Source organism: Bombus bifarius, unplaced genomic scaffold (assembly GCF_011952205.1).
Source record: "Bombus bifarius isolate JDL3187 unplaced genomic scaffold, Bbif_JDL3187 scf7180000009125, whole genome shotgun sequence".
NCBI lineage: Eukaryota > Metazoa > Arthropoda > Insecta > Hymenoptera > Apidae > Bombus > Bombus bifarius.
The window spans coordinates 119,223-145,242 of NW_022884914.1; the positions used below are offsets into that span (position 1 = coordinate 119,223).

The 26,020-nt window shown below is 37.3% G+C and overlaps 2 protein-coding genes across 3 annotated transcripts in view; one reads left to right on the forward strand and one right to left on the reverse strand.

The window, feature by feature from the left end:
- The window catches only part of LOC117213669, a 55,618-nt gene extending 39,365 nt beyond the window's left edge, over window positions 1–16,253 (reverse strand). The window contains exons 1-5 of one of the 2 annotated variants that reach the window (XM_033459212.1): window positions 14,941–16,253; window positions 13,100–13,325; window positions 6,653–6,768; window positions 2,622–2,858; window positions 313–464 (exon numbers count right to left, since the gene is read on the reverse strand). In XM_033459212.1, coding sequence (XP_033315103.1) covers window positions 313–464; window positions 2,622–2,858; window positions 6,653–6,768; window positions 13,100–13,325; window positions 14,941–15,762 — 1,553 coding nt within the window. In that variant the 5' untranslated portion in view covers window positions 15,763–16,253. The remainder of the gene's footprint in view (window positions 1–312; window positions 465–2,621; window positions 2,859–6,652; window positions 6,769–13,099; window positions 13,326–14,940) is intronic. The other variant, XM_033459211.1, reaches the window with a different exon arrangement.
- An 8,969-nt stretch (window positions 16,254–25,222) lies between these two features.
- Window positions 25,223–26,020, forward strand: part of LOC117213551 (icarapin-like) — a 54,933-nt gene continuing 54,135 nt past the window's right edge. Inside the window, exon 1 of the mRNA XM_033458976.1 lies at window positions 25,223–25,483. Within this exon, the coding sequence (XP_033314867.1) occupies window positions 25,417–25,483 (67 nt within the window). The 5' untranslated portion in view covers window positions 25,223–25,416. The remainder of the gene's footprint in view (window positions 25,484–26,020) is intronic.

Consider the following 26,020-nt stretch of genomic DNA (forward strand, 5'->3'; position numbering starts at 1 on the left):
TTATCAAACAAAAAGAGATAGCACTTAAGAGAAAAAAATTACAATTGATTAAAAATCGGCAAGAGAAACGGATCTTTTTTCATTCTTTCCGGTTGCAGGACATACAAAATTGCGGATATATAAAAATAGTTATATAGAAAATAATTAGGCATATATAAAAATTACAGCAATTGAGCACGCTTAATACGGAATTGGCAATTATTAATGGAAAGAGATTTCCTTTTGAATTCTTATTCAGTTGTTCCTTCTCTTAAGCGTGTAGCGTAAACGCTAGAAATTCAGCAGCAATCAAGAACACAAAACGTCACTCACCCAGCAAAGAACATGAGGAGGAACCAAGAGCCGGGAACAGCAACCACGAGTATCGCGTCTTCAGCATGCCTATTACCAGCAAGACGACATGGTATGCACGCGAGTATGAGCAGATTGCTGATCAAGAATATGAGCTTGGCAGGCTCGTGACTCTGTAAGGTAAATGCGCAGGTGAAACGTCAAAGGTAGCACGTATTCTTGCACGCTTCACGGCCTTCCGCAGAGGAATCGATATACGCCATGGAATTTCGGTACGTGGCAACGCGTTGCGTCGCCAAGCAAACGATCTGCATAATTGTGCCGTGAAATCGGAGTTACTTCCTAGAGAATCATTTTCAGTGGTTCGAAAAGGATTCCACGGCAATGTTGATACGCGATCACGATTAATAACTCGCGATATATCACATAATACTGCCGCATACATCAAGTCGTCCTAATTATATCGTACACTTGATGTCTACGCTATCGAGCGAGCCAGGCTAATTACGAATTACGTATTCCCCCGTACGAGAATGCTCAATGAGCGCGATTTACGAGTAATTCGGCCGTTAGTGAGAAATTAATTCGCGAACAATGTCCTCTTTTAGATAAACGATGCAAATTTCTTGTGTTTGGTTTGGCACGTGAGCAACGATTTATTTCCATTCTCGTTTCCAAGCTTTAATCGTGAGTTTTCGAGGCAGAACGGTGTTTTAGCAACTTGTAAGTTTTGAGTAATCATTAATACAATATTCTTTAGAATGTATTTTATAACATACGAAAATCGAGAGATACACATGGCACTGAATCAAATCGTTCGTCTAATCCATGTTCATCTAATTTGAATACGTTTTGCCTAAAAAACAACCGCAATCATGAGATCATTAATACAATATTCTTTAGAATGTATTTTATAACATACGAAAATCGAGAGATACACATGGCACTGAATCAAATCGTTCGTCTAATCCATGTTCATCTAATTTGAATACGTTTTGCCTAAAAAACAACCGCAATCATGAGATCTTCAAAATAATTCAATTGGATACGGTCCTCTGACAGACTTGCATACAAAACCCATCGAAATTATAGAACATACCGATTTCGTGAAAAAGATTGAAATGTATGCAATGAACATCGAATATAAAACCTCTTTTCTCCCTCCATAAAAAGATAAATGTTGACAGATGCCTTTTTCTATGAAACTTTTAGTAACAGCAACTGATGAATTATTCGATATAATACCCCAAAAATTGTTATACAACAATTTTTACATTCTTCTCCAGCTTCTACCAGTGAAAAATAAAAAAAGAACCTCACGCGGCATACGTTTACTTTCAAATTGCGATCAGAACCCCGTGCACGCTCTATCCAGCCAAACCAACAAAAAAAAAAGGAATCTCTCGTATCTAGAAGCGCACTGCATTCACGACGAAATACTTCCTTTCTTCCATTATACTCCTGACCCGTTACCGTTCACTGGCGGTTTGCTCAACCTTCGATACCCGCGGCGCGATTCGAGAGATTCGAAATTGCCTCCGTCCATCCATCCAAGTGAGATATCTCGATGTATGGAACAACGGAGTGTTTCGTGAGAGTATAACTTTCACGGCTGAACCGTCGATGTATAATAGAAAACTGAAAAGGCTATTAGGCAAAGGAATGCAGGTTCGATTGGCTATTTCTAATTTAGCAAGTAGAATCATAAAAATAAGCAAACTTATTGGTCGAAGGTGTCAGACGTACAAACAAGATCATACGAGCGAGATGAGCAACAGGAATACGGTAGAACTTCGTTTGCTCGAACTCCATTTATCCGAACTAATTTCATCGCTAGACTGCGATAAAATATGCACGTTCGTATGTTTACAAGTCCAATTAAAAAAAATGTAATCCAGATAGACATCTGTTTTACTCGCTAAATATCGTACCGAGTCCTATACTTCAAATATTTTATATTTATATATATTTTAGTAAATCGTGTACACTCTGTATTCTACGTCTGTTTATACCTCCCAATTCCCTATAAATGCTTAATAATTCCGTAATCTAGTCACCACAGTACTCGGTTTATCGAATTTGTTCCTAAATTCCCATTATTCAACTTCAGACTTATCGGCTTAGACTTAGCCCTGCTTCACCTTGTAATCTAACGAATGAGCAAAATCTAGTCATATGAAAATCAGCTCCGATTGTACGAACGGGTAAGTATCGGATAAGTGGAGCTTTTGCTGTACTTTGCTTGCCCCTGTGCCAATCGCTAGCCATCTTTCCAGCTACGCAGCGCGGGATGAATTCATCCAAGAAGCAAGATTTAAGATTAAACGTACCAATTGTTTCATGAACGATAGAAGACCAATGTTGACTACCTCGCCGCCTAGTTGCACCAAAATGTAGCTCAGCACACCTATCACCGTGGTGCACTCCGCGATCATGCGTCCAACTTCCGTGATTTCTTCCGGCCATTCCAGGAGGGTGGCATCGATGTTCGACGGTCTCATATACACGGCTAGCGAGAGTGATGTCAGATGGAACACCAGGATGATCAACCGTTTCAAGAACTGCAACTTTCATAGGGGCATACTAATTATTAGAGTGGTATGCTAATTATTGAATAATTCTTTGTCTTCTTTGATCTTTCCATAGGTTGTCCTATAAGTGAAGATATTCAAAGTGTTTTCGATAGTTAATACGTTGGATATACGTTGTTTCTAAATTTTTTATATATTTCGCTATAAACCTTCCAAACAACCTAATAATTTTGAATCTCTATACCAGCAATTCTTAACATTTTCAAAATATATTTTGATCTATCTGTTAAATTTTAAGGGCTGTTTTCAACCTGTTTCAAGACGTAGAGGGCGGCCGATAAACGGCAGCGATCAAATATATATGTTCAAAAACTCTCTCGGAAAATTTCAAAATTGATGATCAACAGTCGAAATACTTCCACTTGGAAAACATACAAATGCGTTTATAAAAAATATAACACTGAAAAAATGACTGAATATCTGCAACGCATATATACATAACATATACATCTATTGCACGTCACTATGAAAAACATGTAAAGCCAACATAGATAACAAAAGATGAAAGGTCCAAGCGATAATTCTAAGTGCCGCAAACAGAAGTGCGATTCATGGCTTACGATAATAAACGTAATTCTCCATTAAGTTATTGTGTTGTTTAAATTGACGGATAACACGAATAGATATTTGCGAATGTTCAAGTAACGTATATTCTCGTCAGTCCGTGGAGTTGTTCTAATGACGTGTTACCATCAAATGTGCTTCGTGATTAATTACACTACAACCATGCTAATCTCTGTGTACAGTATCATGGCATAATTGGTCATTTGACGCTTGTATGCGGTTTAAACGTGGTCGTGATTAGTACTATAAGTGGGATATATCATGGATGCTGTGTCATTATGATGTTCCTCCGTAGTTGTACACGATGTTCCATTAACTCCATTACAAGTTTCTTAAATGTCCGTAACGAGCAATCAATTCAATCTCGATATTATGTATGTATACGTATCGATAGCAAAAAGAAAAAAAAATGTATGTACATACTTCTTTTTTTTTTTAACCTCGTGTTAACTCGGCCGACTTTTTTACATTTTTATCGGAAACAATTTTCGAAATAATACACGGATCGGTGGTTACCGCATAACCTCTTTTAATTTTCGATATGGAAAATACAGTCAGCGATATTTAAATATGGAATTTTTCATAAATTCTACGTATTCATGTTTTTTTAACGTTTTGTGCTCGCGTTTTACGAAACTATTTCAAATAACAGCGAAATTAATCAAACTAATTCGTAAAAGCGACGAAAATACGTGTAATTACGCTGCACGATTAATAAATGATGGCTTTACATGAAACGTTACGTCTTTGATTTCGTGAGAGTAATTCCAAAGTTTTTTCTCCTTGCGATATAAAATACTTTTCTTATGTCAAGAAATAGAGAACGTGATATCGATTCCACGAATATAGACATTAGAGAACTGTGTGCTGTAAAGTTAGGAAAGCCTGTTATGTGTAAATACTCGCATGCCTGTCTATACATGTGTACATACTTTAACATTATAAGTTGAATATTTTTCGTATGATCGATGATATTCATATATTCACATCACTTCGTTCTTGTTGTTTGTGCAACACATGTATATAACATATAAATATTGCGATAATTTATACAGACAATTTCTATGCAAAATATAGTAAATTGATAAAATGAATATGTATGAAATTTTAAATGAAAGGATGCAAAAGTGATATTTCGCAAAATGAAAAATATGCATCAAATTAATCACATTTTTTTGGTTAAATTTTTCGATCTCTTCTTCAAAAAACATTCGAACGCCGTTTGAAGTTCAATTAATATCTTGATCCTCCGAAACTCCGATCATGTTACTATCAACTTCATACACCGGGACAAGAAACGATTCTAACGTGTTCTTTCGTTTCTATTTTTCCTTGTTAAGTAATTTTAATATTACTTATCAGAAATTCAGAATTTCCACCTTAGTCGATCCTAGACTAAAATACACTTAATGAAACGTTTCTACGTGCTTAATGCCCATCATCAATGAAACTCCTCCATCGTTGAAAATACCAAGCCAAGTAGACATCAAACGTATGCCAAAACCATCCATTCTCACCCCTTTAACATTTTTATCGTGTATCCCGTACGTCAACCCTAATAATAATCCTATAATTGGATGTACATGTCAGCTGTCCTAATTGACGAAGCTCGTACGAGGCGCACCAGGTACATACACCAGAAATTTTCGTTGCTCAGGCAAGTACTTACACGTGCACGAGCGTATTTCAAATTATTCCGGTGATTACCAAGTGACGTCGAGTAGACGTTGGACGAACGTTGACTCGGAAACGATTGTCACTCGCGTGCTCGACGGCCGGACGATCGAGTGGCATCGACAGGATTTTCCAGAGGTTTTCTAGGTTGGAATGGTGAACGCGCCGCACGATTTATTTCGATTGACCGGGTCGGCCTGGCATTCACGATGCTATCGGCAATCTCCGAATGATCTCGTGGAACAACGATAGTCGTCGACGTCCGACTGATTGCGGTCATAATCACGCCCGCCCAATGGCACTTGATGCCTCGAAAGGGTTAATGAGCGGACGTTTTTTAAATTGCACGTACATTTATTTCATATTCGAAACGACGATGGTTCTCGCGTTCGAGATTTGTTTTGATAACGAGCTCTGAGCGACCACTGTAACCATAACCGTGCGCTTGATGATGAATGTAAATGGTAACGGAAGTACTTACCGCCTGTAACTGTCCGACCGCGCTTTTTCGTCGATTTGCGGCAACAATACTTACGTACAGAATCTTCCAGGTTTTTGCTATAAAACGGTGCCAGCTGTGAGTAAAGATAAGAGAATAATGCTACATAAATGTAGGCTCATAAATGCTGTATTAAAAAATTATAACGGAGATAGGCAAGATAGGATCAAAGTAGATTTTCATTTGATAATTGAATTTTAATTTACGATAAACGAGACATTAATACCCACGATGGATAAGTCGAGGAGAAGAAATTGTTTGTTTTCTATGAGCATCGGATATGATTTTCTTGTAGGAGATAAAGGATATGCAACGCATTCGATGGAATTAAAGGAAGAAATCAACAAAGAATTCGTAGTGTAACAAATCGATCAATATTTTAAAGTGAAGCTAACGCAAATACTGTTCATTTATCTGTACGTTTTATTCAACAAAAATCCAGCCTGTTATCATTTGATATTTTTGTTATAACTTTTTAATGAAATACTTGTGAGCTTCTAATTATATAATATTTTTCTCTTATTTTTACCTATAGAATATGCCAATATCGTTTTGTAAAAAAAAACCTGAGAAACACGATATACAATGGTAAATAAAATGCACGAAAATTTTATACATTTCCAAAATCGAATTTATCTTAAACAAAGGCTCATTTACAAAGATTAAGGCTCTCGCTTTATCCCTTCGTATAGAATTATACTTTGTAAAGCTTTTTAATTATACAAGCGAAAAATAAGAATTCCTCGTTTACGAAATTTTTATTCTACAATTTCATTGCATCTGCTTGTGAAAAATTGCACACGTTGCTCAATAATACTACATTTAGCAAAGCGTCGTATATATGAGGCATGCGAGCAGCAAAATATCAATTAAATTCTTTGAACGTACAAGCAAAGGGTGGAAATTCCTAACGGAGCGGTCTAATGGATACCATTGCTTTCCCCGAGCAGGAAGAAGCTGGTCTAGCTAGAATCCGTGAAAAATGTCCGGAAAGGAGGTGGTAGCGAGAATATTGTCACGTGGACGCACTTACCCGCGCAAAGGTCTTCCATTTTTCCTCGAGTAATCGCTGAATAATACCACCGTCCAGCATGTCCAAGTGCTCCTCCTTCGTACCGTTCAGAATGATAAATAGCGCGGAGTTCCAGTCTGAAATAGAAATTCGGAGAGGACCATTTGCGGTTAATGGAACATCACTTTAGGGTTCTCTCTACGCCGCGATAATTATGGGTTTTGCATTAGCGGCTATATATATTAGATGCGCGAGTTTCCTCGGGGCGACGGTGGGCGGCGGCGAAGGAAGGATGGTGGCTTTTTCTGTAACCACGCCACGTGCGCTGGCTAAACTTTCTTGCATGTAAAGATAAAAGTTTACGCCGGCCCACCTCGATTCTGCAGACCACGAAAGAATTCCATCGAATCGTTAATCTGCTGGTCGAACTTGCTAAAAGTCAGCTAATGTTAGTTCGATGTACTACACTAGCCGAATTGTTGCACCGAACACATACAAATAACGAATGTCGCACACTATTAGAAATAGCCAGTAACTTATATGTCGTAGCAGAAATGAATTTGTGCAGTGAACGTTTTGATAGTTTTAATCGAGCGACGATACATAATATCGATGATTCTCATACATTCGCTGATCTTTTTTACCAGTTGCCTTATTTGTGCAAACACGAGCTCATATCTCGCTCTAGATCTTGGTTCGTTCCCATCTCACTGTGTTATTTATAGATTACACTGTATCTTATACATATATAATTTCCTTTCTACTTTCTTTTTATTAACGAGTGTCTGCCGTCAATAAATAGGGAAATGGATAAACTATAACAGCGAATGTACTTCGACATTGGAAGTAATCGTTTGAAATTAATAAATTCAGACTTACTATTATAGTCACTTCAAACTCACATTGCACGATCTCCGTCTTTCTTGATCTATACCAATTGTGGCAAAGTAAGTTTAAAATAAAATAATAAAGAAGACTTTTGATTGATGTTTCGATTTGTAACAGCATGTTAGAGTATTATGATATCTTGACGCACATAAAGTACCACTCTCCTTGTATTTTTAGTATTCAAAGTCTTAAAATATTCACCAAAGGCAAGCAGTTGGAATGCTTACGGGATACCTATTACTTACACTTTCACTACTGAACGTGGACAGATAAATCTATACTACACATTTGCTAGTAACAAAACGTTATGCCGATTTCTCTCCGCCTTAGTACATACACCGTGAGCTTAAAATCTTGGTACAAACGAATTTGAAGATATTCGATGGCTAAAAGATAAAACGAGAATCGAGAATAACGAAACTGCGTCGAAGGTTTCATCCCCTTGAAAAAGAGCCACCGACAGTATCGCCTCTATTCTATAGTATTTTTGTCAAATACTGTACAAATATTTTAAAAATTTAATCCATATCATATGTACATGAAATTAACGACATATAGCACCTCATAAATCTGTCACGTTTTAGCTAAATCAATGTTGGCTTGTACACGATCAATTAATCCTTTCATTCAAATCAAAAAATCCACGAACATTGTTTGGTCAACACTGTTACAAGCAATCCAACATTGTTACACTAATTTGATCGCGAAACAAAAGCAGTCTACAGAGTACGGTGGAGCGTGAAAGATTTGAAAGAACCGACAAATATCGAACAACGGCCAACGAACTTTTAACCGTGTCATCCGTATTGATTATCGAATTTTGTTCAGCTGACTTCGCCGTGAAATATTAAGCGTTCATCGTTGGTAAGTTTGGTAAAGTTTAGCGCGTTCATCGATCGGATTCGTTTTCCTTTTCGCGTGTCGTCTCGACTAGACGCGCCGTGTCGCGTCAAATTCTTCGTACGATGGCGATGGCAACGTCTCACCTCGATCGTCTTGCCTTCAGACTCTTTAATCAGTCGTCGACCCAAACAAAGCTGCTTTCACGGTAGCTTAAAGCGTCAGGAAAGTTCGCAGTTCCATTGGATATTTTCAAGGAAACGTTTTAACGTTCGCTCGCGTCTGTTGTCAATCTCCATTCTCCTCTCTTTCACACTCCACCGCGACGGCGGCAGCGGAGCCGCCATTGATGGGAACTTCCCCGACAGCTTTTGGCTGGGAAATTGAATTTCAGATGTGCAAGCAAAATGGCAACGAATATCCGCGTCCCCGTTCTATCCGGTCCGAAACTTTCCATTCCAGCTCTGTCTTCTACGCCGATCGAATCGATGCTCGAGCTTTCGGACGACCGAATCTATCTCGTTCCTTTTCTCTCGCACCTCCGAATTATATGGAGCCCCCATTGTGAGATTCAATTAACTAAGCATTTAACGGTTCGTGGGTAGTGCGCGAATATTAATTTGACTAGCCACTTTGATGTTTCGCTGAAGCTTAAACGCTGTTACGGGACCGATCAATTCGATCTGCGACCAAATATCTATGCGACGCTGTACTTGTCCGATACATCCCGTTGATAATCACGCGGATTAAAATGTTTTAACCCCTTAACCTACAACTACGGACATAGCCCGTAGCAGATGATCGGATCAATCGTAAATATTACGGGCACTCTCGAACGTAAATCGTAGGTTAAGGGGTTAAGTCGAATAATGGAATTTAAGAGGTACTAAGTATGTAGGTAGATTTGAAACTGTTAATACTGTTGAACGAAACTTTGTAAAAGAAGGAAATATTCGTGAATTTACAGAAGCTTATGGAACGAGTACTGTTTGGTATTGGTAATAGTAATGATGTGAAATGAAATGTTTAAAGTTAAGCAAAGAGTTTTTTATAATTTTTAGATGCAGAGCTGTCCAATTTTACGAAAGAAATAGAACATAAACTAGTTTCTCACTATCGACAACAGCAAGCTTCAGTAACGAGAAACCTTTTTCGATAATTTAAAACAAGCAAACTCGAATTAAATCAATAACTAAACTTCCTAGCAAATCCGTGTCTTAAGGTGACACATTCTATCGCAGGATTTGTTCTTTAAAACTTTCTTAGGACATTTTTTACCAAGAATTTATACAGCATTTTCCATCGCTATCTTGCACGCACATTTATCCTGTTTCAGCAACATCCATAAAACTTTTGTAGTGCAAAATCTCCAGCACGCTTGATTAAGACAAAAGGAGTCTTCTCGGGGTATTCGTGATTTCACCCATACATCCACCAAGTTCTATCAATTCCCTTTTGCAAATTTTCGTCAACCACAATTTATTCACACGATATGTTACGCGTATCGGAAAATGCATTGTACACGATACCATCCAAGTGTCTTACGTCTGACAGTTGCTGTCGTCCAATCTTGAATTTTCGGCGATACATCGCCACTGTGTCGAACAGGATGTTCAAAGTTCGCGCACACGACGAACTTCTCTATAGTAGGCGGTCGTTACCGCAACTCGTAATTATATCCAACTCCGGTACGAACCTCACGAGAAGTTTTCCCTGACGGTTCTCTGTTCTCTCCTCACCTATGGTCATCCCGTGGATCAACGAGTGGACCGAGGTGGTCGACCAGTCCCGCAAAAACGGACGTTGAGCCAAAGTTGAATAACGATTCGCTATCGCTGATAATCATCCCTAAGTGCTGCGTCCGGATAATTATTAACGTTTCAGCAGAGGCGGCCATCCGTGTTCCCAGTAATCGATTTAAGCTATCTTTCCGAGGTTAATTTCATCAGGGAACATCAAAAGTCGATCGCTGGTGATGTAATAGCGCGACAGATTATATCAGGAAACCTCTGTCCCTGTGAACGCATACGCCCGATGAATTTTCGTGTCAAGCCGCTCAATAGAGAACAAAGAGGCGTTAGGAATATCATCGATCAACTTTATCGCTTTTAGTTGCTCCTCCCCATTTCGTTTTCCTTCTTTCCCCGCCCCCTCTCTCCCCTCCCTCCCTCACTCCCTCCCTCCCTCTACATGATCGATAATGACGACACGTGGACGAAACATTGTCTCCCTGGTGGTCTGTATGCTTTTTCTGTCTCCCCTTTAGACCCCTGTAGTTTCTCTTGTATTCCCTTGGAGATCTTAGTCCCCTTCATTCGTTGAAAGAAGAGGAAGATTCTTCGAAAGAAGAAAGGAAATACAACGGCGGGTGAAAGAAGGTCTCGACGATTTTGTGTCATTGAGGATCCACGAGGAATTCTCACGATGCTAACAAAGGACAGCCGAAAGGCTTTAACAAAGGAATTAACGCGACTCCTCAAAACTGCGACCTCCCTGTAAAGTCTCTTTTCGAAGGTCCCCTCTTTCACAACGGCGCGCGTGACAAATACAAACGCGAAAAACTCGAACTGGGAAGAAAGAGCGAAGAAACGGCAAAGAAAATAAGAAGGAAAGTCTGGACCTTGGTTAGCAGACTGGTTTACCCAGCGAACTGAACTGGTCCGGCTAACCAACTGACGGACCCTGGCTGGCTGGCTAGCTGGCCTTGGCTCGGAGTAATTAAGCGTTCCCGTTGGAAGGAGAGCAAGCCCAAAGTTCACCCTCTCTTATACATATATACCAACGACATGGTTACCCTCTCTCCACCCCGTGTCATCCCCATCCTTTAGTCGGTAGGTTCGTCTTGACTCAGCTATCGGCGAATCCATCGGATGACATTCACGCCGCGGTGACAAAGACGGACACGGCTAGGAAACGAAGGAGCGTGGAGAGACGATGGTGGGTACGAAGTGGTAGTGAGGTTAGGTTGGAGGAAGAGCTGGGTGAAAGGATAATGGATTCCGAAACTAAATGAAACGCGAGCACCCAACTCCGCGTCCGCGGCTAATCTCGAAACTTCGTTAAATGGCCGTAATTGCATCCTGCAACGACCCGCTTTCCCTTGTCTTCCTTCTTACACCGTTTCCGCGCCCCTCTTCAAGGGTGGCATTCCCAACGTTGCACAATCTTCACACTGGCATCTATGCTTTCTCTCTATCTCTCTATCTTGCTGTTTCTGTCTTTCCCTTCCGTTTCTTTCTTTGCTTCCCATGAATCACCGAAACGTCTAGAAAACTCGCCAATCGTGGATGGATACATCCACTTTGCACGAATTCGAAGGTGAATGAGAGAGAGGAAAGGAAAGCAGGCAGGCTCAAGAGACTGCTGGGAACTTCGATACAATTTGGCAGAAGTCCGATTGCCGGGCTCTTTAAATGCAGATCGTGGCATGGTAACGGGGCTTAGCTTCGTGCACGGTGCGTCTCTCTATCGAAGACGAATTTCGTGGAAATTAAACGACGATCGCGAGTAATGTGATTGCTCATGGATATCGAGGTCTCACGATCGAATTATATGATTGCTCGTTTCTTGATTCAGTATTTGGTAATACTCGCAATTAACGAGTGTTATAACGAGACTTTCTCAAATGCGTACAAAGTCTGAGTAAATTCTTGACAAAGTCGGAAAAGTTCGTCAATGTGAACGCTTAAAATCCGCAAAATTCTTAAAAAGGTTCTTAAAAATCTACAAGTCCATACGAAAGATCTTAAAAGATTCGCATGTTCCGTAAGAAAGTTCTTAACGTATCTAATCATATGTCTTTCGTCAACCACTTGTATAAACGTTTGTGAACTGTTTAATTAAAAATCCTGTTTTGTAAAAAAGAAAAATTCTATTCAAATAAGGAGAATGTTTCGTTCGATCCACAATTCAGTTCCACAGTTTTTAATTCTAAAAATAAAATACAAAGTTCAAAATAAAAGTTCAAAAAATAAAATACAACGGTGCTTCGAAAGATGTTCGCAATTCGAAATCCATGGCGAATGTTGTTCGTCATTTATTAAAATTATTAAATCTGCACTCGATATATAGTAAAGTACGTATCTGTTATCAGAAATGAACAAACGTAACTATTTAAAAATAAGACAATTATTTTTGAATCTTAAATACTCTTTCGCACAAAAATTCTCTTCAAGGTTTTAGTGATTTCCCCCTCATATCAAAGAATAATATCATACGCGCAACTACATACGCGTAAAATCACATATCGAATCGAGCTCGAATCATGCACAGTGTTCTTCTTAAACCCATATTTTATCTCCACGAGCGCTGGTATCATCGAAAAATCGTTAGTACCTTAAATATCAAACCAAAACCTGGAATATATTTTATCTTCTATTACTAACGATATTCGCACGATCTGGCAATTCCATAAATTAAAGGTCCCAAAGCAGCTACAAATTTCCGGCTCTCCCAGAACACTGATTTCAAAGCACCGGTATTTCCCTCAGAAAATCAATCAAGAGGTGTCGATCGGGATTCGAAAAAGGCGAGCCAATTACATGGTATTACCGGAGAACCGGTATCCCCTTTTTTTCCACCGAAATAGAGGAAACGATCTAAAGACGATTCGGCCTTGAGTCTTGGCAGTTATACGAAGGCACGTCACAAAGTGAGTGGCCACTTGAACGTTGCTCGTGGACGACGAAACCCGGACGACGATTCTCGAAAGCGTGTAATTCGATTAGCATTACGACGTACTTGTTCTGCCGTCAGGTAACAGCGTGTCGAGTGCATTCAGCGGATATGCCGAGCAGGTGATATTACTGTAACGCCAGAATTCTCGTGCAGACAGTTCCAACATCTCCCGAAAGACCTCTGCGCGACCCAGCTGGCAGGCGAGCGTCAATGGGGTCAGTCCGGCGGCATTCACGATCCCATTGCGAGCAGGAAGCTTCGGATGACGGAGGGCATACCCGAACATGTCCTGCGTTATACAGCCGTGATATTGTACTCGATTTAGCGGAAATCTTTGTCGATGGTCTAAGAAAAACAGACCAGTACGCTGTGTGGTCTCTTGTTTAAGATGGTATTCGTTTGCGTTGGTTCAGTGATATCGACTTTTCTCTCTTTTTTATATATTCGTTGCAAGTAAATAAGGGATAGAATGTTCGCGCACAATATTGTAATATTAGATACGTAACGTAATAATGAAATAAGCGATGAAATTAAAAAAAATGAAAATGAATATTATGAAGAAACTTGCGATATTGACTGTGCTACGGGGGTTGAAAAAAAATGTGGTTTTATTTGTCTAAAATGTACACATATAAAAGCGTAATTCCTCTACTATCTTATTTTTTACTACCTTTTCAAAAGAATGAAGAAGTCATACGAGGTTAAAGTCGTATGGGCTTGGTATTGCATGTGTACGTATGTATATATAAACAAATCAAATCGTAGTTAATCGAGTTTTCGAATACTCGATGTTCCATTTTTATATACCGTTGCTTTGTTATATTTAATTGTTTATCAATGTAGCACGAATTGTAAAGATACATACTCTCCCGAAATAACTTTCGACTTGGTCGGATCATGATTCCACGAAAACCGATATAACCTTGTGAAAATATGCAGATAGTTACGAATAAAAAATAAAAAAAATCTGGCAAAAATATTGGTAAATTGCAGCTTGAAATTTTTTCCGGTTCCTTTGAAAAAAATCAATATAGCGATCAATTTTTGACCGGTTTGCCAACAAATAACCTTTATTAGAGCTTTGTTACACCAATAACCGAGTAAACTATTTTCAATTACGTTATATGGAAATTACCGATACGCAGAATAATATTTATGGTGAGTCGATTAATTCACCTGTTCGTTCGATATATTCTGTCTAATATCGTGAATGCTACTTCGATTTTATCGTTTAAACCCGTATGAGGCTTATTAATCCTTTATCTTATAAAGCTTTTATGGCTAGACGAGTTAATTAGGTTTTTAAACACTACGACTACGTCCACATTTGCTAGATCGCGAAACCTTTTAAATTTTCGTCGATATGCTTCCTGTTTATCATGTATGAATTATAGTTAGGTATACTTATGCTATAGGACAAGGAATTCAAGTGCTCAGTGTTGTTTAAAAAATTTCTATAGAAAACAATCGTAAGTTATTGTTCAAGGTTCTCTAGACATACAATTTCAAATAATAATAAATATTTCTTCTTCGAGAATTATGATGCGATGTTTATGCAGAATAGATGCATACATATATACGTAAGAAGTTGTTCTGTCAATAATTTATTAAGGAAAATATCATAATGTGGTATAAAAGATGCGTATAATGTGGTATAAAAATGTGTATAAAAGATAAAAGAAATAGCATCACATATTAACTATTACCACGAATTGAACCTTGAATAACGATATATACTTGTACAAGATATCGTTCGATTAATCAACTTACATATTATAGAAAAATATGCCTCTCGAAACAGTGAAATAGAAATATTCAAAGAATATTGCAGAAACAAAACAGTAATTCAAATGAACATTTGCTTAGAATAACGTACGATATAAACAAATTTAACAAGTACATACCAATTTATCACAAACGACTACCATATGTAGTATCATGTTCCCAAAAGAGTCCTGCTCGTCGGGATCAGCGCCAGAGTCGAGTAATAAGTTGTAAACACTCTCGTTTGCACAGCAAGCAGCCCAGGCGAGGGGATACTCTCCCAGGTATGCTAATCCCTCGTAATCCGTATTCTTAGCTGGATTCGTTCGTTGTTGGTCCCTAGGCAGGAAAAAGCTGCCTATCGCCCTCTGAGAAATAATCGCGCCCGCCTCCACGAGATCTTGAACCAGTTCATTATTGTTGTACGCGATAGCGAGATGCAGAGCGCTAGCGCCGAGGTACTCCTCGCCCTCGACTACGTCAATAGCCAATCGTGGAAAGCACTTAAGCAGAATACGCGCTAGTCGTGTGTGTATCCTGGTATCGCATATAATCAGGACATGCAGGAGAGTCTCTCCGAGTGATCCTCTATATTGCATCTGCCAACATGCTTCATGATCGTTCCATTGAGCCAGAGGATCAAACTGTGACAAAGAAGCCTCTATTGGTAGCACAACCTGCTCGAGGTCACGGAATTTCCAACGTAGATATTCCGCCCGATTGATCGCCTGACCCTTCCCATCTGCGTACATCAGTACACCGAACTGTTCCCTGATCAATTTTTCCACTTCCGCTTGGCCACCTTGATTGTACGACTCGATCAGCTCGCCGCCCTTCTTATAATTGGCCAGACGATACAATAGACATTGATCCTCGTCGCTCGCATGACTGATCACTCGATCAAGGATCGAGCCAGCATTCACCTGGCTACCGCGACCTCGACACGAGCAGACACCACCCATTCAGACATCCCTCTTTACGTTCTTTCACGTCCTCCAAACGTCTTTTTCTTGACGTTTGTCCACTCTAGATTGCGCTTTTTCTTCCTTCCTTTTTACTTCTTACCTGCCACTCTCGATAGGCCTACGATCTTTCCACGATCCTTTCCTTCGGTTTATCAACTGCCAGCCGAATGGGATTCTCGTCGAGTGCTTTCAGGTATCCTCCAAGATAAGGGTTCTTCCATTTTTCAACAGTTCTATCCTGGTGGACGGGGTTACTTCGCTGTGTGGCTAACCGTGATCGACTCCCCACGCTGGATACAACCCTTGAGAGATTCCTTCGTGCCGACGAAAGGTGGCACACAGGTGGAAAACCGTTTTCAAGCTATAGCAACCAACAGTGTACGCCCGGTGGTAATCTATAAACAGTACCTGGCTCCGCTTGATACGAGAGAGTCACTGGATAATGTCTAAACTTTCGGCTCTGTGTCAAAACCTATTTTTCTCGTCAATACGGCCTTGAATAATATTTCTCTAAGACATTATTATTTTTATTACTTATCTATTTTTTCATAAGGCTATCGTAAGTTTATGCTTTTTCGCTTTTTCATTCTCTTTTTCTTGGAACATCGGCTTGTCGATAAAGTTTTCGCGTGAAATGCAGTTCGACAGTGACGAGCGAATATTCGCTCCACTTTTCCTTCGCTCGACCTTAACACAGATTGTGACGTCTGAATATTATGTTCCCGCAGATAATTTTAGAAACCGATTAAGAGAATGCGCAAAGCATTAAAACAGTGGACGTGACTTGCAAAATATGAAGACAAAGCTGTACGAAATTGATGGAAATATTCACTTTCTGTGATTCCAGATTCATTTCATTGTGTGAGATTAGAGAAAGTCGTGAGTTTTTTCTTTTTATCGAATACAAGGAATTTTTACTTTTCGAAAACAATTTTTCATAATAAAAATTCAATTTTTCAAAATCATTGTCTATATGTATATATATATATATATATATATATATATATATATATATATATATATATATATTTACAGGTATCCATACGTATAATATCAATTTTCTTCTTATTTCTTTTTGTATAATTTCAGCTTTTATATCAATTTTTGATCAGTTTTATTTCAATAACTGTTCATAATGAAAGAATAAGTAGCAGCGTACATAAATTTATTTTTTAACAAAATATGAAGGATCCGTTGTTAGTATACATGTCTTCTCGCTCCTGTGTTAGTTACACTTTCTCTTTACAACATTGAAAATCTTTCTGTTTATTATCACGAAAGCAAGATTGGAATCTAAAAATTCCAAGAACATAGTGAATGTAATAGAAATATTATGTTTCCCTCTGTAAAGACTTTTAACTTCGATAGGACTTTTAACCGCGATAGCAGTTTAACGATGAATCTTTTACGGAAAGAAACGAACAATGTTATTCGACAGCGTGCTATGATTGCGTGATTGTGTCGCGACATATTGTCGTCGATTGAATGAATGGAACCAGGGAAACGCCTTTCTGAATGGATGTGTACGAGAAGAATAAGAGCAGATCACGTGCAAATCATAAAAAAAATCAATGAAAGAAAAATGTACATTTAGCGTAGTTTAACAACTTGTGTTTCGCTTGTCTTTTTTCAAAGAAAATAATGTTTCGTCTGTAGGAATACGTAACGAATTGACGTGTTCAGGTTATATCGTGAACGCGAAGAATGAATCACACGTTAACATGTACTATGTTTTTTATGATTTGAAAGAAAGTCAATGATTATAATTTTATATAATAGAGAAGAAATTAGTAAAGTTGTATTTAAAATTTTCGAACAATTTCATATTAAATTTTATTTAGTTCATAATCAAGTGGCAAATTATTCAATCAATATCACTTGAACCAGTCAGGAGTTAGTAAACTGATTATGAAATATTTCCTGGGAATAAAAATAGGAACTATGGTAAAATGTCTTGGAGGAATATGCATTCGGAAACGTCCTGCCATATTGAAGATCGGAAAGGAATTTCACAGTCTTAATGTAACTTATCAATTACTTAAAGCAAACTTTACTATTCGCTGTCCGTGAACTGTAATTCTTTTGTAGAATCGTTTAATCGATAATGAAACATTGTTGAGTAAATTTATATCTCACAACTTAATATATTTGTAATTGCGGAATTAATAATAAAGTTTAGTTAAGAAGTAAAAGGCCATTGAGCGATAGGAAAATTAGTTTTGCCAAAATTTGCCCCAATCTTGTCAAAACTTAGAAACAGAACATACTGAATCAGTTACTATCAATGCGAAGATCATACAATACGAGGTAGTTCACGGTATTTCATTAACGAGTGAAGTCTTGTGGAACAATGAGTGACATTTTGTCACAATAAGATTTATTTTACATGATTACTAAGTAAATTACATCAAGAACGTAATCTGTCCTCGAGATGTTCAAAGTGATTTCCTGACAGTCATCGTATATGATAAAGCTTCTGAATGTTTAGACGAAATTGAATAATCAGAATATTGGAATAATTGGAAGCTTCTTCGGAGAAATCATACCTTTCCTTCCGTTTGAATAATTAATCGAAATTTTTTTATTTTAACGAAAGTTAATTCGCAATATTACGTTACCGAATCAAAGCATATTATTACTATGCAATGGTTCAGCATCTAAGTGCTTATATTTTCGTTATCCATAAAATTAGAAAATTAAAGGAAGAAGGATTATTCATACATATCTATTAAATTCGAGGAAATGACTACTTCGTATTTAAAGTTTTAATCAAACGTCGAAGAAATGGAAATGCCTCATTCTGTCCGAATAACGTTCTTTTATTAAAATTTCGAACCACGACTTTCAAATATAGCTCCGATAAAAACGGAAATAACCACAATTTAAAGGAAGCGAGTTGAAATGGTCACGATGCATTACTTTATTCTTTCCGCGAGCAAATCATGCAGTTCAAGCTCGAATGTTCTGGACACGTCACCATTTGCAGGTACACTGCATACAGTCAAGGAGAAAATATACGTGTGTAAACGGACGGTGTAATTACGATATTTTCAGTCGTGATGACTCAACATTTGCGTCGCACAATGGTGCTGGTACCAGTCTCAGAGAAGCACACTTACTATCATTGCACCATTAACCGATAATGAGAAACAGCCTGACGACGTATTATCTAAGAAATATTCTGTCGAACACTCTTCACGCAAAGTTTTTGTCGTTGTCCATAGATACCAATCAATGTCCTAATTTCTAATAAGGGAACAAATATTACCTTAAGATTACGTTCCAGACAGTTGCGTAATCGTACAATCGCTTTTTCTTGATACACAATTTCATGTTAAAGTAATTGTAAATTATATACTACAATATAGTAGACTTAAAACTAGGAGAACTACTAAACCGTCTAATTATATGATCAAATTGTTGGATCCTAGCCAAAATCTGCTGAACCTCCTTCGATTCCTGATATCTACAAAATTGTATTTAAAATTATAGATTGTTAACTGTGCTGCTCTGCTAATGACCTCCGCTGTTGAAGCAACGTTAAATGCATATACGTTATATAACGTTATATAATACAATCAAATTATCAACACCGTTCGAAATAGTTGACTTGCAATTTGACAAAAATATTCGACGTATACATATTGTTCACTAACAAAGTTACGTAGGTATACAGGGCATTTTGTTTAGTTGGAAACGATGGAATGTTTCACAAGTTGAAGTTACCAAAAAATTGTTCTTACAGAATAGTTTTACAAATTCTCTAACCAAGTTTCCAGCAAAGACGTTTTCCTAAACACGTGCAAGGCATTTCAGTACCTTCCCACTAAACTTCACCGGTGTAGTCTATAACCAAAAATAAGAAAAAGATATTTTATAAGCTCCTGTTCCTAAATGCTTCGTTAGAAATTACAATAAAAATATGAAACGACAATAGGATACTTTCTTCTTCGATATCACATGGGAGTTGATTATCGGTTCGCATTATAATATCATTTCAAATCGTAGCCTGTTATTAAGAATGCAAAACTGGCATCTATGGGAAATATAGTCTATTGTGTTGCTAATTTCTTGTTGGAAAATGGAAAGGAAACTGTCCTTAATTGCGTAAATAGGTGCGAATTAATATACGAATATAATAAATATATATAATAAATATAATAAATAGTAATTCTTTGCACTAACTCTTGATGCGTATTAATTTGTGTTTCATAAACTTTTTCTATCACAGTTTCTCACAAGTGAAAATCCATTGGTGAGATATCTGGTGATTTTAGTGGCCAAGAAACAAAATAAGAATCAGACCAAAGTATAATTGTTAGAAGGTTACTAAGAATTTATGATTGATTAAATTGATTGTTTAAATGATTAGTTAAGATTTATATAGCGATAAGTAAAGAGTGAGATTAGAATAAGTATAATGTAAGGAAGGCAATTATATAGAATTTGTAAGGAGTCATGCATAAAATCGGGAGCCTCCCAAAGCCGAAAGGCAAGAGGTAATAAATATAAATACAAATACAGTATAGCATTCTTCTCTTAGCCTTGCTTATAAAATATACTGGAAAAGTTTTGCGGAAAAAACTGCGACTTGTATACAATTCTTTTCTTCTGAATCAAGCTTCATTTCCAAGAAATATTCCTATATCATTAATTTTTTATCCGTAAAATGAATCGCGGTTGTACCTATAGCAAGCTAAAATCCGATTGCGTCATATTAACATTATTCAGCTCGGGTATAATGCAGCTACTACGATCACGTAGACTAATATAGACTATTTTGTGAAACTGGATAAACAAAGAGACCTCAGTGGAAGTCTTGAGTCAAGCAAATAAATTCAACGTTGTGACAAGAATCCTGCGAAAACGTATTTATATTTAATAGCGAAACTCGTTCCTCCTTCGTTTCATCAAGCACTACGATTGTAAGAACGTTAGACGTTTATCTCTTATTTGTGCATATATACATTTCCACTCGCAAATTATTACTCGCTAACGACAGAGAAACCCAAGTTTACTGCAACTACATGTACAGATGTTCTCTGAGTTAACAGCTCTGCTCGTGAATGAGAAGTGGATCTTATACGTCCATAAAATGGAGGAAGCTTATTCGAACTTTGCTCGTAGATCATGATATCTAATCTCTAATTTCGTTTACACGCAAGAAATTAAAATTATGGATTACATATATCGTTCTTCACTATTGGAAATTGCGATTATCGAAATGGAAATCATTAACAAAAGACTATCCTTACTTGGAACTAATATTTATAAGACTAGTACTTTTTGAATTTCACTTCCTGGAAATGATGTAGGGATAATAACGAGTACAAAAGTATAACTGGAAAATGAAAGAAACTAAAAGCAGATGACGGGAATGACAGTGACACAGGTAAGGTAAACAAAGATAACAGTTATCGTTTGAAATAGCAGTTAAAATAGAGTGCTTTAAAAAATAAATGGTATTAAGAGAAAATTTATATTAATAACATGATTAATAGATTAATATTATAGCAATGAGCACAAAGGTGATTTTCTACAAAATAATTTGATTTGAACCTACTACATAATATCATACATTACACATGAAACATGTAATTACAGAAACGCAATCTATTCCGTTTTGTTATTCTTTAAAATAATCGAACGAAGTACAAAAATCATATCTCGCAACCAACGGTCTATCACTTCATTTCTGCGAGTGGTGCAACTGATAAAACAAGAAGATAAAAAAGAGAACAAAAAAGAATAGAGAAAAAAAATAAAGAGGAACTGTCGTCGTTGCAAAAGAGATCATACTAAAAAGTCATTCGCGACGAAAATCAGGATATCGACGGGCACAATCGTAACACACGGCTTTATGGTCTCCGATAAAACACCGGAAATCCTCGTACATTTAGAACGCAAGCCACGTTGTTTACGACTTTACGAGACACCAAATTAACGCCGACGCCTGGTCTTCTCTTCGAAATAAATCTACGCCAACTGATGATCGTTCGATTCATTCTACACTTGAATTTCACGATTTCAACGAGCCATCACGGAGAAACGCCGCGAAATGGAGGAAGTAAATCGTTCGAGCATTATTACAGGATATCGGAAAATTGGTAACACTGCTTTGTCGCCTGGCCTATCGCAAATCGATTTTATTTTATTTTTCAAATCATTGTCCGATGTGCCTTTGTTGCTATTAATATAACACATCAATTATCGATGATCGCCACGTTTCGAACATTATGTCGAACTCTGGCGAAAATATTACGTAACAGTCGAACACGTCGCGTGCGTAAATTTTATTGAATCGCATTATGCAAAATCGCAACGAAAATGTAATACATATTTCTCGAACGATTTCGCTTTGTTAACTCGATGCACGATCAAACCGATCACTCATGGTTGCTCGAACACCATTCCAGATTTTCTACGTTATAAATCGTAATCGTACACTCGACTGGGAAGATCGGAGGAAATGGACACGAAACGAAAAACAACAATGAAATACGACATCACGGTCGATCCACGGGGCGCATTTTCGCGAAATCGGTGCTGGTTTCCAAGCAAGTGTAGCATCTCGAAAATTCGACGGAACATACGTGCAACGTCGTTAATGAAACTTCCCATTTATATTCCACGACCGTATGATCGTTTAACGTGCGTCGTAACAGCTCGCATAAGTACTCACGATTCACACTGTAGGCCATTTACTTGCACGATCGTTTGAAACATTCGCGTATTCAATGACCTGTTGGAATTGCATCATTAGCTAAAAGGAACTACGTGGTTTCGTTGACAAATTCTCCATTCGTCGACGATTATACGATCTTGTTTGTATCTGGTTGCAAAAAAATTGCCACGTCGTCGAATGTCTGGACCCGTTAATAATGACTTTTGAAATTCATGAAGTGTCACACTTGCACATGTTCGGTGAAAACAAGTTTAAAAGTATACACTCTTCTTATTCTACAATTACAACCAGTTATTACATTGCTATCGCATGTACAGTTAACCTTTCCTTGTGGTGATATGAAATGATCAGTTATATTTGCATATCTGCAAAGGTATCCTTGACGTGCGTTTTTTTACGTAATGTTTGTAAAAATGAATTGAGGTAAATTGTAAATCGTAGAACGTGCAAATCAATCTGGCATGAATGACTGACGTTTAAATGAACAAGAATTTTTTAATGAAATTGTATTCATTCGCAATGTTATTGAAATTTTGCGAACGTTTACTAAATGGAAACTTCCATTTTGAATACCACGACAACATTAATTATTAAATCGCGTTCCTAATGTCTTATTCTACTTTATATAGCGATATATTTTGCATACTAATGTGGCTACGAACGCTGAGTATGTGGTGCGACCACCGGCCATATTTAGGTTATGTTACTTTATCCTTATATTATTATATTAGATAACATATCTCTAATACTATCAATTGTAATTTTATGGAAAACTTATTGTAAAACTAACAATTTTATTGCAAATTTATGGAAAACTTACAAAAATGATAGACACCTACCTTAATAAATTTATTTTCTAAAAATGAAGCGACAATGGGTTATAGTGAAAAAGAATGTTTGTTTCACTACTAACCTTCATTTCTATTCCCTACATCATTGACTTCTAAAACATCTTGTACATCATCTTGTGTCGTAGGGGAACACGGAGAAATCTAATTCACCTTTGAACCAGAATAGACTGATTACCGCACATAACAATTCAAGGTAGACCAACGCACGCACAGACATCATTAGCATGTATGTAGTTAATGTAGCTATACATATCTACAAGTACCGGAGTACCGAGTGAGATTAATTATCTTTGAAACATTACCAAGGTTATTTGTAATATCGGAAATACCAAATCATTCGATAATAAATAACATGATTGATGACATTGTTTCCTATATCTGAATTTATTTCCATAATATGTAACATTGTCTCGATATTTCAAGAAAACGAAATATACATATTTTCCAACGATTGTATGCAGGGCCGTTTACACAGAAGATGTAACAAGGTTATACAGGAGCCCCGAAAAAGGACAAAATAATTAAAAAGAAAAAAATTAGAACGAAAAGTTTTTAATTTGTTAAAATTAATTTCATTTTGTAAACTCTGCCAGAATGTGTGCAAAACGATTAAACGTACATGTTATATTAACTATTGATAAAAATATTATAAAAAATTGAAATTTTTCAATATTATTGATGATATAACAATAATAAGTTACATGTTTAAATATGTTAATGTTTATTTTCTTATTTTTTGGTGTTATTTTCTTTATTATGTCTATTTTTCTTCATTTTTTCAAGAAAATATGCTTTTTTACCGATAAGGAATTATTTGGGACTCCAAAATATTTCTTGCATCTGGTCCCCTTATTAAAAGGGCCAATCTTGATTAAAAGTAAGTGAAACGGTGAAACTGATTTACGTATGTACATAATTTCATTCCACTATAATTAACGGCGCACTGTGATTATAGACTGATTGGTTAGAAAAATTAAACTCATGAATAAACCGATGCTACCCATCGATGAATTCGCAATATCAAGGATCTGTAGGAAATTTACCTTCCGTTCAATTATAAATATTTCCTTTGGCAAGAATACAATATGGTATTGTAAGATCAATTATTTCAATAAATTATTTTATATAATAGAAGAAAATGATTGAATATTATTATGTACTTATAATATTTACAATACTTTATTCTACCACGATAGTATCTTGGATGAATTATATTTGATTTTTACAAATATCTCCTCCATCGCAATAAAATCGAAAGATAGAGATTTAAGGAATTATTAACAGATTTCGTACATATCTTACCAATCTTACAGATCTCTTACCAAACATGGACAAACGGAATCAGTAATCCTGTATTTGAAACAGTAATTATTGAATTTCATTGCTATAAAATTCTCTTCGGTATTCCAGTTCAGATGCGCATGCACAATAAAGGTTGGAAATGTAATGCGTTAAGTCCATTTCATAGAACAAATAACATAGCTGTGGCTGACTTTTACGTCTTATAGTATCATTAATTCTCCAACATATTTATTGCAAATAATCGTAGCTAGTAGTTAACGCAAAATCATACGTTAAAAATTCGCAGAACGGAGAAAGAACTTGTTCATCATATTCACAGTATCATCCATAGCGTTCTCTATCATTATCACATCAACAACGCCAGTTTGCAATTCTCTATGAAATTAATTATAAAGAATAATCGCGATCATTCTGTTTACACAGTTGTTGAAGACGATAGCGACATAGCAGAATGTATTATAGTAGAATGTAAATTAGTAATACCGGGAAAAAACGTTGTGCTATGAGTCAAGCAGCGCGCCGTACAATCACGTGACCAATGGTTCACGTGATTACGGCGAGGTGCATGATGATTGGTCGAGCAGCAGGCGAACGATCACATATAGAGTGGCGCGAGACAAAAGTCGTAGTGCAAAGCGTCAGCGAGTTTCAGTGAGCTGGTTCTGTGAGTGACCTTGATTCCCTCGCGAGTTGTGTGACAATCGTTCGCAAGAAGCCGAACGCGTCAGTACTAATCGAATCATCGTTGCAGAAACTTACCGCTAGTGGCTTTTCTAAATCAGCGCGACAGGAAAACGAAAAGACAAAACAAAAATGAAAACCTTTGCTGAAGTTCTACTCGTCGCAGCATGTTTCGTCGCATATACGCACAGCTTCCCCGGTGAGTACACAGTTTTGTGGTTACGGCAAACAAACGAAAAAGCTCCGACTTTTTCGTCTGTAACATAAAAATTCGACACGAGTGACGTACGAAGGGACAATTTGCCCGAGACTAATTATGCCGACAGATGGATCCGGTCACGTTCGACGCTCCGTCGTTATCGTTGTTTGTCTTTCGGGATTACCTTCGAAATTAGTTTCTGTCGACCCTACAACGAATCGAGTTTTTCAATTCGTTGTTCTCGAACAACTGAATAATTTTCCGAGGGGAACGGACAAGTGAATAAAGAGTCGCGCTCGATAGAATTCCTTGGCAATTGCTAAGGTCATATTCGTGATCTTGTCGCGTAACAGCTGAATAAATGCTGTTATGAGCGAAAGGAGCATGCGTACACCGAGTATTACGTGCGGGGGCGAAACGTATAGACAAAGGTATAGGGTGTTCGAAAAGTTAGTGCTCATTCGTTAATCGCAGCTTGTTTGTTGTACATGTATAAAACGTTCAACTGTTAGATTATATTTTCTTTTTTCAATCGTT